Genomic DNA, 12,874 nt, shown 5'->3' with positions numbered 1-12,874 from the left:
CAGATTAACTGGTCACAAAACAATCTGCTATCACTAAAAGGCAAACTGAAGAACTAAAGAGGCACATCTGCTAAAAAGCAAAAATCAAACACACACCAAAAAATCCCCAAGTTTCCTTCTACATAGTTCCTGACCTATAAAATTCCTCCTTGTATAAAAGTCATCAGAAATGGAAAAGATGGCAGTGGTGATGTTAAATTCTAAATCCATATAAATAAATCCACTGTTTAATATTTTGCATTTCCAGTCACTGTTTGGTTCCACTAAGGCACATTAAGAGATGCTCCTTGTAAGAGTGGCAGCCTGCTTGTCATTCAAAGAGCAGGATGCTTCATATGATTTCCTTGCCAGCTCCCTTTTACTTCTACCTTTACTTTGGGAAGTTGATACAAATTACATACCTGGCGACAGCTTCACTGTATACGAAACCAGCATCAGCTCGTTTTACGATTTCAAAACACAGATCTGCTCCATCCATACTGTAGAGAGATGTGAAAAAGAAGATAAGGAAAGAGAAAATTTCAGGAAGAAAACATTGAAAGCGAATACATTGTAAGTAAGTTTTTAGTTGACTTACAGCTAAAGATTATAATAAATTATTTAAGTCTCCTTCTTTTGATGAAAAATAGATACCAATTATAAAGGACATTATAACCATCTTAATATTGAAATCACTATGAACGGTGACTGCAGCCATGAAATTAAAAGACACCTGTTCCTTGGAAGGAAAGTTACGACAAACCTAGACAGTGTATTAAAAAGCAGAGACATCACTTTGCTAACAAAGGCCCGTGTAGTCAAAACTATGGTTTTTCCAGTAGTCAAGTACGGATGTGACAGTTGGACCATAAAGAAGACTGAGTGCCGAAGAATTGATGCTTTTGAATTGTGGTGCTAGGGAAGACTCTTGAGAGTCCCTTGGACAGCAAGGAGATCAAACCAGTCAATCCTAAAGGAAATCAGTCCTGAATATTCATTGGAAGGACTGATGCTGAAGCTGAAACTCCAATACTTTGGCCACCTGAGGCTAAAAGCTGATTCATTAGAAAAGACCCTGATGCTGTAAAGACTGAGGACAAGAGGAGAAGGGGGCAATAGAGGATGAGATGGTTGGGTGGCATCATTGAGTCAATGGATATGAGTTTGAGCCAATTCCAGGAGACAGTGAAGGACAAGGAAGCCTGGCTTGCTGCAGTCATGGCGTTGCAAAGAGTGCAACAGGCCTGAGGGACTGAACAACTACAACAGCCTTCTTTGTGGTCCAGCTCTCACATCTGTATATGACTACTGGACAAACCATAGCTTTGACTATACAGACCTTTGTTGGCAAAACGCTGTGGGGCATTGTGGGTCAGGGCATCTCCGACCAGGGATGGAACTCGTGTCCCTTGCATTACAAGGCAGATTCTTAACCACTGAATCACCAGGGAAATCCAATAACTAATTAATTAATAATCATTACTAATCATTACTAATATTACTATTCTTCCAGCATCATGGAAAGCATTCCTTGTTTTATTTCCCTTCATTCTTACTATCATCCCATGAGGTCAGCATCCTTCATGTTCTCAAATAATTTGTCTAAGTGAGTAGACATGTATGTGACAGGGACAGAATTCAAATCCCTACCTATATTCAATGCTCTTTCCATTATCTACAGCTACATCTACTAAGTGTGCAAGGAACAAATATACATATTCAAGCTCAACAGTTCAAACATAGGATGAAGTTCTAAAAGAACAAGTATATTTTATACTTTCAACATATTCCCACCTAAAACCTGGCAGAATACTAGGCACACAGTAAATATTTAATGATTAGTTGACCATATTACATGAAAATACTTTCACATTTATACAAAGCTTCACCAAGTTTACCTAGTTTTCATTTCACGGCCAATGAACTTTTTCCAATGTTCAATAGGATTCTTTTCTAAACTAATTTTTATGATGGCTCAGTCTACTCTGAAGTATGGCAGGGTCTATTTTGCATCATCAGAAATAAAACCCAGATGAATGTGATCATGCATCTATGTGAACAACCCTGATCACCTGCAACAGTCCTACAAGCAGAGTTGCTAGGTCAAGAGGCATAGAAAGAATGCTTTTGATACATATACTACTGGAAAACTTTCAACAATTTACTCCGCAACTACCGAGTGTGAGAGTGTTCTTTCCTACCTTGCTTGCCTCTCCTAGGATGAGTATTCTTTTTAATCTTTGCCAATCAGATAGGAGGAAAAAAAGTCACCCATAAATGCTTTCATTTACATTTCCTTGATTACTAGAGAGGCTGAATATTTTTCATTTCTTTGTGTTGTGGGGAGAAGAAAAGCACTATTTTTAAAGCTGGCTGCAGTTTAAGCTTGGATGGTTGATTTGTGAAGACTAAAAACACATAGTGAGGGAATTATAGTTTTGTTTAGCCTTTTTCCTTTTTAATTGCAAAATGTGAGGATAAGCACTATGCATCTTAGATGAGAGAAGAGTTGGGCAAAGGAGAGAGCTAAACTGATTGCATCATAAAGCAATAAGAATCCTTAGAGCCAGAGGAAGGCTTTTTGGAGGGATCTGAAAGGGGGAAAAATCCTAAGGGTGGGAGAAGGTAGTAAGATGGTGAGAGGCAAACATTTAAAGAGGGAACCAGTCAGTGGGAAATAACTGGAAATCACTTACTGCCCTGGGCTACAGTTACCAGCATGAATCGATTCATTTTCCTGGACATATGTGAAAATACTAGTAATTGAAATGACAATTTCTACATATGCATATACACATACGAGATTATTTTTAGGTTTGTACTCTTTTCCACTATTTTGGTATCTAGTCTGATACCAATTTTAATTCTGCAATAGTATCCATTTTAGTATTTGGCAAAATAAGTCTCATTTAGTCATTACTCTTTGCCAACATTTTCCTATGAGATTTTCTTTTTCTCACAGCTGAAATTTAAAATCAATTTCTCAAACACTATAAAGTTTTAAAAAAATATTTTGCTGAAATAGTATTATATTTATAGATTAACAAGTAGAAATTAACATTTTCCTAACATTCTCATCTGTGAATATGATATCCATCTCCATTTCCTTTTATGTCTCTGAGTTAGAATTTCAAGGTTTTCTTCATATTGGTTCCAAATATTGATTATTGGGTTCCCCACCCCAAGGCATTTTATATTTTTAGTTGCTATTATAAATGGTATCTTTTGGCTATTATACATTTTTTAATACAATGGTTCATAACCAGGGGTACCAAACAAAACCGCCTATATAATGTTTAAAACATGCATGCATGCTCTTTGAGGCTTTAGTCTGAAAGTAAGTCATTACTGTGAAAGTAATTTTTCAATTATTAAAGCTATTTGATTAGTCATTTGTAATGTTAATTGATATTAAAGTAAAAGGCAATCCATTAATTCAAAATTTCATGATATAGAAATATAAGCTAAAAATACTTTTATGCAAATTTTACTCATCATAGAAACTTTAAATATACATATTCATAAAACATACAATCCCAGTATAATAATCTTGAACAAAAAGTTCAATGTCCTAATTCTTGACAAACTTTACTTGATAATATGCTTTTAAAAACAATTATAAGGCTTCTCTTATTGGTTTTCTCTTTGGTTTCCCATCTTAGGGTGTTTCTGAGGCTGCCAAGAAGCTTCAATAAGCATACTCTGAATTTCCTTAGTTGGTTCCATTCTGAGGGAATGAAACGAGAGAGAAGAAATCCTGCTATGGAAGAGTATGGGGAATGTTTCTATACTAAACCCAGAGAAAAACTATGGGATGTTTACTCTGAATTGTGAAAAGTGGTAGGATTATGAATGATCTTAACTGCCCCTCATTTCAACTATCTGAATTTTAAAACTTCTGTAATAAATATGCATTACTTATAAAAAATTTAAACATTATCCAAAAACAAATGCTCCAAACAAACAAAACAGATCACAGGTCTAGAGGGACAAGGTATGGCTGTAAGTATGTGGAAGGGATCAAAATATTCCAGCCCCAAATATGCCACTTTAGCAGAGGATTATTTTGAGCTGAAGGCAACTGAAAATCAGCAGATACATGAAAACACTCTACTCTCCTCCATTCTGCTTACAAATGGGACATTAATTTCCCTTTATTAAAGTGACAGAAATTTCCTTTTGTAAAGGTGTTCCCCTCTCATGTACCAGGAAGAAGAAAACCACTCTTACCTGTGTAACAAACCTTATTAAAGAACTCTTTTTTACCATATATTTCCTGATTACCTTCCTACAGTTTACTTCCGACCCTAGATACCCAAACTACCCTCTCCTTCCTTTGTCTAGTCTCTTCACTTTACCTCTTTGTTAAAATGGTATATAAGTCTCTGTGGGTTTCACTTTTTCCTGTGCGTATGCCCGCTCCCTATTGCCCACCAAGTGTAAATGAAAATCTTCTCTCCTGTTATTTTGCCATTTGTCTGTTTAATTTGCAGGCCCCAGGTACTTAATTAAGAGTATATAGAAAGTTTTCTTTCCTCCTCTACAATGTATTCTATAAAAGCAGAGAAAGAGAAGGCTCGTAGGAGACTAGTAGCTTCTTGTATGAAGAAGCGCTTCTCCAATTAACTGTGATCATGGTGGTGGTTTAGTTGCTAAGTTGTGTCTGACTCATTTGTGACCCTACAGACCCGCCAGGCTCCTCTGTCTATGAGGTTCCCCAGGCAAGAATACTGTAGTAGGTTGCCATTTCCTTCTCTAGGGGATCTTTCTGACCCAGAGATTGAATTCGTGTCTCCTGCATTGCAAGTGGATTCTTTACCATTGAGCCATCAGGGAAGCCCAACTGTGATCAAGGACTACCTTTCACCACCCCCCCTCCCCACACACACTCTAGTATATTAAGAGCTAATACATTTTTTACAACATACAAAACCATGCTGTGATTTCACAGCAACATAAATCATTCTAACAGTTTCTAGATGTTTATACTCAATTTCTGTTCTTATTTCATTATAAAGTGGTAAATGACTGGTAGACTAGAATTTGTCTGCAAACTATTCTTTGAGGAGCACTGTAAAGAACAGATCAAATCTGGATTTCTCTGATCAGCATTTCCCCTGAAGGTGATAAAAACAACCACAAAATCTAGATGAAATATTGGGTACGGAAAAACTCAAACTTTCTGGCCAGCCCAATAAAAATTTTTTTAAGTGTTAAAGAATTAACAGCATAAACAGTGAAAAACCACCTATGAGAACAGAGAAAGGATTAGAACTCAAAGAGGGAAGCAAGAGCTGCTTCTGCCCTGGGGATATGGAGGGGTTATGGAAAGAAGGCAGCTGTGGAGGCAAGAGGTTTCACTTCTGGGGAACTCTAGAGAAGGGACGGGCTTCCCTGGTGGCTCAGATGGTAAAGCGTTTGCCTGAAATGCGGGACACCCGGGTTCAATCCTTGGGTTGGGACGATTCCCTGGAGAAGGAAATGGCAACCCACTCCAGTACTCTTGCCTGGAAAATTCCATGGACTGAGGAGCCTGGTAGGCTACAGTCCATGGGGTCGCAGAGTCAGACACGACTGAGCAACTTCACTGATGCAGATTTACAGGGTGATCCAAGAGGAGAGAAAGTGCTCTTCTTCTCACAAACCACAAAAGAGTCCACCAAGGGGTAAGGCTCTGACAAAATATCTCATACTCCAGGGTGGAAACATAAAGAGTTGCATTTTGAAAACTGCAGTATACAATATATTCTGGTATGTCTTATCAGTAGCATAGGAAAACCCCAATGCTTACCATGGAGATAAAAGCTGAATTTTAAATATTCAGTAAGAAAGAAATAATCAAAAGTGACACTATAGATTTGAAAAAGCAGCAAGAAGAAATTTAAGAACAGAAAAAAATAAAAATTAAGACTTTGAACAGATTAGATAGTCAAAGAGAAAAGTAGTGAACTAGAAAATAATCAGCTTGAAGCAAGGAGAGACAAAACATGGAAAAAATAAAAGTGAGATTAAGAAATGTAAAAGATTACTTTGAAAGTCAGCATATATTTCATTGAAGTTTAAAAAGCGAAAAGAAAATGGAGCAGAAACAATACTAAAAATATAATGACTGATAATTACCCAGAGATGACTAAAGATATCAATCCACTGATTTGAAAAGCCCATTAAACATCAAGGAAGAAAAAGAAATCTATAGTTAGCTGTATACCACTGAAAACTGCAGGAAACAAAGAAACATAGACAATCTCAAAAACAGTGAAAACAACAGACTATCAGACTGATAGCTGACTTTCAGTAGCAATAGTGGAAGCCAGAAAACAGTGGAAAAGTGTCTCAAAATAACTGCCAATATAACCTTCTCTTCTCACTTAATAAATCTTTACAGAATGATGGGGAACACATGTATACCCATGGCTGATTCATGTCAATGTGTGGCAAAAACCACTACAATATTGTAAAGTAATTAGCCTCCAATTAAATAAAAAGAAAAAAATCTTTACAGAATGAAGGTGGAAAAACAATTCAGATAAGTAAAATACTGAGATAATTTGCCACGAGCATATCTATCCCTAAAGGAAATAAAAAAGAATATTCCTTGGGAAGAAGAAATATGAAGAAAAGTCAGAGATTCAGCAAGGCATGGAAAACATAAAATGTAAATATGTAGGTGAATCTAAATGAACAATGATTGTATAAAACAATTATTTTCTCAGTCTCTCTCTGGAGAGAGAGAGAAATCATATAAAACAGTTACTGTTCAGAAATAGAGAGAGGTAGGTAGTGGGGTGGGATGGGGTATGCCAGGAGGAGATTGACTGATTTTAAATATAAATACTTGACAACAATAACTTATATGTCAGGAGGTATACTTTAATTTCTAGGTCAACTATTAAGTTCTTTTTCTTTGAATAGATCTTCTACCTTTGTGTATAACTTTATAACATTATGCATTCAGTTCAGTTCAGTCACTCAGTCGTGTCCAACTCTTTGCGACCCCATGAATTGCAGCACGCCAGGCCTCCCTGTCCATCACCAACTCCCGGAGTTCACTCAAACTCACATCCATTGAGTTGGTGATGCTATCCAGCCATCTCATCCTCTGTCATCCCCTTCTCCTCCGGCCCCAAATCCCTCCCAGCATCAGAGTCTTTTCCAATGAGTCAACTCTCCACATGAGGCAGTGGGTTACCATTCCCTTCTCCAGGAGATCTTCCCGACCCAGGAATTGAACCCGGGTCTCCCACATTGTAGGCAGACGCTTTACCATCTGAGCCACCATGGAAGTCCCCCAAAACATTATGCATTAGTCATTTGAAAAACACTGGTCCACTGAGTTATGCAGAATTTCCTAATATTGACATGTTTGATTACATGATATTAAAAATCACTGCTGATTACATTAGAAACATTCTTTAAGTCCTGGGGTGCTTCCCAGGTGGCTCAGTGGTAAAGAATCCACCTGCCAATGCAGGAGATGCAGGTTCAATCCCTGGGTCAGGAAGATCCCCTGGAGGAGGAAATGGCAACTCACTGCAGTATTCTTGCCTGGAAAAACTTATAGGAAGAGGAGCCTGGTGGGCTACAGTCCATGTGGCTGCAAAGAGTTGGATATGACTGAGTGTATGCACACACGCATGCACACACGCCCCTTTAAGCCCTGGGAAGCTGTTAAGCTCATTGTGGCAGATATAAGTTTTCCAAAATTCTAGTTTTCACTTGAAAATTTTGAATTTGATCATCAGCAACAACTGATGAGTTATTTCCCTGGAAGCAGCAGGCTCGCTTTGTTCATTTTTTAAATTGAATGTCTGCCACATACTCAAGTTTGGGTAACTGTGGCTTGTCTGTTAGTCATTCTTTCAAGTAAAAGTGATATCACACACACACACAAAATACTAGTTTGGATTACAACTCAAGATATTGCAGAAGTGGATTTCTAAGACCTAACAAAATTTAAAGAACTGCAAGCAGAGTATGTTTTCTAATCACAATATAGTTAAGTTAGAAATTTAAAAAATAACTAGAAAATTCCCAAATGTTTGGAAATTGAGAAATACATGCTAAATAACCTATGAATCAAAGGCGAAATCACACTGAAAATTAAAAAGCATTTCTAGTATTTCTAATAATGACAATAAAAACTACATATCAAAACTCATGCAAGATTGAGGCATTACATTTCAAGACTGGGGTGTTGCCATTATTAAACCCAGAAATATAAAAATGGCTGAAAGAAGAAGTTGGGGCATAGGTCCAATCTTCCAGTATGGAAAGCTAGCTACAGCCCCATCCCCACAACACACACTCCTCAGTGCTGGAGAAACTTATCTTGTATCAGGTAACCCACTGATGACAAATAAAATACATTAATACAACCTTTTCAGTGGACAATTTTATAATGCTAGACAAAGGTCTTAAAAATGGGCATGTCCTTTGACCCAATGATTTCATTCCAAGGGAAATAATCAGATTATTTGCTGAGTTTTAATGAAAAGGTTTATCACAGCTATTTTTAATAGGGAGAAATGGGAAAAAACCTAAATGCCCAACAAAAAGAGAATGATTAAATAAACTATGGTAAATCCACAGAGTAGGATATTATGCTGCCATTAAAATGATGCTATAGAAGTATATTTATTGATATAGAAAGATGTCCATAATAATTTAAGATGTACAAACATATATGCATTATCTATGTGCATTCAAATGTATTGAGAAATTTTTGGATATTACAACACAGTGTTAAAGAGTAAATGGGTAGGACTCTGGATTTTTTGTTTCCTTTTTACTTAAAAAAAAAAAAAGAACAGGTATTACCATTTTTGTCATACTAAAAACAGTTCTAAATGTTAAAAAATAAAATGCAAAAATATTCCTTCAGTATGTTGTTAAAATAGTATTTATAAGGCAGTCTTAATACTTTAAAAATTATTTAAATTTAACATAAATATTACAAACACTGATGTAAAATATTAGAAAATAAAAGCTGAAGTCAGTGACATTCCACCAGGAGAAATTTTTTTAATAGAACAGCAAATTAAATCTGTTCTATTTAAAAAGGAAATGATAATGAGCAGAAATTAATGAAGAAAAAACAGGGCAAAAGGCAAAGCAAAAAAATATTCTTGGAAAAGATTTATACAAGTGAACTAGAAAAATCCCAATTTTGAGAACTGAATAATAAAAAAAAAACTGAACCAATTTTATTACACAGATCTCAGAATAAAATCATTAGAAAATGAGAAAATATTTAAAACTGAATAATAAGGAAAATCAATGCATCAAAACTTATATGCTATAAATGCATATATTAATATTCTAAAAGAAGAAATGTTCAAGATTTATGATAAGCATCCATCTCCATAAGTTATATAAAATCATCAAATTAAAGTCAAACAAATTAGAGGGAAATAAGGATAGAAACCAATGACATGGAAAACAAACAGATACTGGGAGGATTAACAAAGTTAAAAGTTGTTTCTCGTGAAATGATACATTTTGGGTAAGCCTGAATTAAAAAATAGACATATACAGCAGCCCGTATGAAGAATGAAAAAGGAGGAATTCTATATCCTGCAGACATTAAAAAGATGATATCAAAACTTTATGCCAAAAATTTGAAAATTTATATGAAATGGACAAATTTCTAGAAAAACAAAACTCATTAAAACACAAAAAGAATTAGAAAACCTAAGTAATTCTTTACTAATTAAAGGAACTGAAATAGTAATTAAAAACCTTCTGGCATAGAAAACTCTAGGCCTAGATGGTATTTCTCACAAGTTCTACTGAACACTGGGAGGAGAAATAAATAAAAAGCAGGAACAGTTTCCAATTCATTTTATGAAGCTAGCGTAAACTAGATATAAAACCTGTTAAGGACAGCATGTGAAAATTAATGGCCAATCTCACTAATGAACATAGATGCAAATAAGCCAAACGAAACTATACTGAGCTATATTGAAAAACTGTAACAGGACCAAGATGGGTTTACCAAAGGAATGCAAAACTGTTTTAACATTTGGAATTCAATTAATAGAATTCTGTACACTGAGATAGATTAAGGAAGAAAAAATAGTGACCACCTCAATAAAAGGAAAAAATATTTAATAAAACTATGGATTTAAATCTTAAGAAATTCTTAAATTGAAGAAGGCAAAAATGTCTACCCCAACAATTTAACAATATTGTGAAGGTTCTAGCCAGAGCAGTAAGGGCAAGATAAAGAGATGAAATGTATAAGAATTGAAAAGGAAGAAACAAATCATCATTATTTACAGATGGTATAAGTGTATATGCAGAATATTCAAAATAATCTAAGGAAAAATGAAAATGAATCAGAATTTAGTAAAATTATTGACATAAAACAAATGAAATTAAAATTTTTTTTTTCATTAAAGAGCATAGGAATAAATCAAATAAAAAGATGTGTAGGATCTCTAGACAGAAGAATATGATTTTTTTAAGAGAAATTAAACAACTAAAATAAATGGAAAGAAAATTATCTTGTTCACAGACTGGAAGACTCAGTACTGTAAACAGCTCATCTTTCCCAAGTTAAAGCATAAATTCAATGGAATTCCAATCAACATCCCAACAGGTATCATATTAGAAACTGTTAAGCAGAATCTAAAATGTATATGGAAATGCAAAAGAACAAGAAGATCCAAGTATTTTGGGAGAACAATGGTGGGAAGATTTGCTCTACTTCAAAATTTTATAATACAAAGCTTAATAATTAAAGCTGTACGCTATTGACACTAGGATAGACAAACAGGATAGTAGAACATAAGAGCAAGCCTAGAAACACACACACACACATATGGATGCTAGATATAGGACAAAAAAGTAACTGCAGAGTATTGGGCAAAGACAGTCTCTTCAAATAAATATGTGCTTCTGTGGACCTGAATGTTCATAGCAGTACTATTCACAATAGTCCCTAGATGTCAACAATCCAAATGTCCATTGGTAGTAGAATGGATAAAATATTAATATATTTACAAAATAGACTATTAAATAGTGATCAAAAGAAATTAGCTATAGGTACACAAAAATTTGGTTAAATCTTAAAACGTAAACTGCATGATTTTTTCTATATACAGTTCAAAAGCAAATAATCTTGCTTTGTTGTAATAAAGCTAGGATTTATTGAGTGCTTACTATGTGACAGGTATTTTCTAAGTGCTTTATGTGCACTAATTCATTTAACAGTTACAAGAGGTCTATGAAGTTAAGTATTTTTACCGCCCTTATTTCACTTATGAGAAAACTGAGAAACAGCAGACATTAAGTAACTTGCCTAAGACATCACATAGCTAGTAAGTGGCAGAGCCAGGATTTAAACTCAGGCAGTTTGACTTTAGAGACCATGCACCCAAATGTTCAGTTTACAAAGAGGGAAACTTCTAACTTCTGTTCAAGGTTCTGAGTCACTTAATGGAAGACAAGAGATTATAGCTAAGAAGGTCATAGTATGAAGGAGGGCTCTGAACAATCACATTTTCATGGTGTCATGGGGAACCCATGCTCTAGAACAATCTAGTGGTATCTTCGAAATGCAAAGCCTCCATTTTCATCCTTCCAGATGATACATGTAAATACTTTATTGTTGATATGGTTTAAATGAATTCTCTATACGTAAGTTTGCTGATAGATGCTTTAATCCTTGCATACACAAATCAATCTCTATTGATTAGAAATACCCACAACTTCGTTTTATTTTCTTCTAATTCAGGGCTTTTCTTGTGGTACTGTCTTGACATCTTCACAAATGTCCCATCATCTTTTCTCAATACTTTTATGCTTTATGATCTTGCTGGAAATGTCCTCTCTCCACTCTTCCACCTCTCTCTCTCCTACACTTATGTTGATGCTCTTAATCAACTTTGTACAAGCCAGCCTGCCTTTTCCAGCTCCCAAATGTTTCCTCTACTGATCTCTTGTGAAGTGAAGTCTCTCAGTCGTGTCCGACTCTTGGCGACCCCATGGACTGTAGCCTACCAGGCTCCTCCGTCCACGGGATTCTCCAGGCAAGAATACTGGAGTGGGTTGCCATTTCCTTCTCCAGGGAATCTTCCCGACCCAGGGATCGAACCCAGGTCTCCCGCATTCCTGATCTCTTAGGGCCCTAAGAATCTGTGCCTCTCTATGGTCACTTAGAACTATGTTGCCAATTATTATTATTATTTATTTCATGGATAGGCACTTGACTGGTTTGCATAGTTTGACTATAAATAACATGAAGGCATAAACAAGCCTTTTATCACTTCATAATATCCCACATATTGATGAATATTCACAAATACTTTTGCAGTGAATTCATTTCTGAAAGAGAGAGGAGTCATAGACACACGATCTTTTTTTTTAAAAAACCCTTTCCCCATCTAAAATGGGCTTTCCCTGATAGCTCAGTTGGTAAAGAATCTGCCTGCAATGCAGGAGACCCTGATTTGATTCCTGGGTCAGGAAGATACGCTGGAGAATGGATAGGCTAGCCACTCCAGTATTCTTGGGCTTTCCTGGTGGCTCAGCTGGTAAGGAATCCACCTGCAGTATGGGAGACCTGAGTTTGATCCCTGGGTTGGGAAGATCCCCTGGAGAAGGTAAAGGCTACCCACTTCAGTATTCTGGCCTAGAGAATTCCATGGACTATACCCGTGGGATCACAAAGAGTCAGACACGACTGAGTGACTTTCACTTTCACCCATCTAAACTAAGTTAATTTGGGGAGGAGTTATAACAGTGCATATTAGAATTTCGATGGAAGGAAAGGGTGTGTCTTGGAGGGATTCAGACAGCCTTTGTGGAGTTGGCAGCTTCTGAGATGGGTCTTGAAGAAAAGTAGAGGGGAAAGGGAAAAGTGGAGCCATGAGAATGACAGAAAGCGAGCAAG

At 35.9% G+C, this 12,874-nt stretch overlaps 1 protein-coding gene across 14 annotated transcripts in view; it reads right to left on the bottom strand.

Annotated features, from left to right (window-relative positions):
* The window catches only part of CASK (calcium/calmodulin dependent serine protein kinase), a 372,938-nt gene that overhangs the window by 188,698 nt on the left and 171,366 nt on the right, over positions 1 to 12,874 (bottom strand). For all 14 annotated transcript variants that reach the window (XM_070785242.1, XM_070785243.1, XM_070785248.1 and 11 more), the window contains exon 4: positions 402 to 479. In XM_070785242.1, coding sequence (XP_070641343.1) covers positions 402 to 479 — 78 coding nt within the window. The remainder of the gene's footprint in view (positions 1 to 401; positions 480 to 12,874) is intronic.

Source organism: Bos indicus, chromosome X, assembly GCF_029378745.1.
Source record: "Bos indicus isolate NIAB-ARS_2022 breed Sahiwal x Tharparkar chromosome X, NIAB-ARS_B.indTharparkar_mat_pri_1.0, whole genome shotgun sequence".
Taxonomy (NCBI): domain Eukaryota; kingdom Metazoa; phylum Chordata; class Mammalia; order Artiodactyla; family Bovidae; genus Bos; species Bos indicus.
This window is presented reverse-complemented; position numbering and strand designations above follow the sequence as displayed.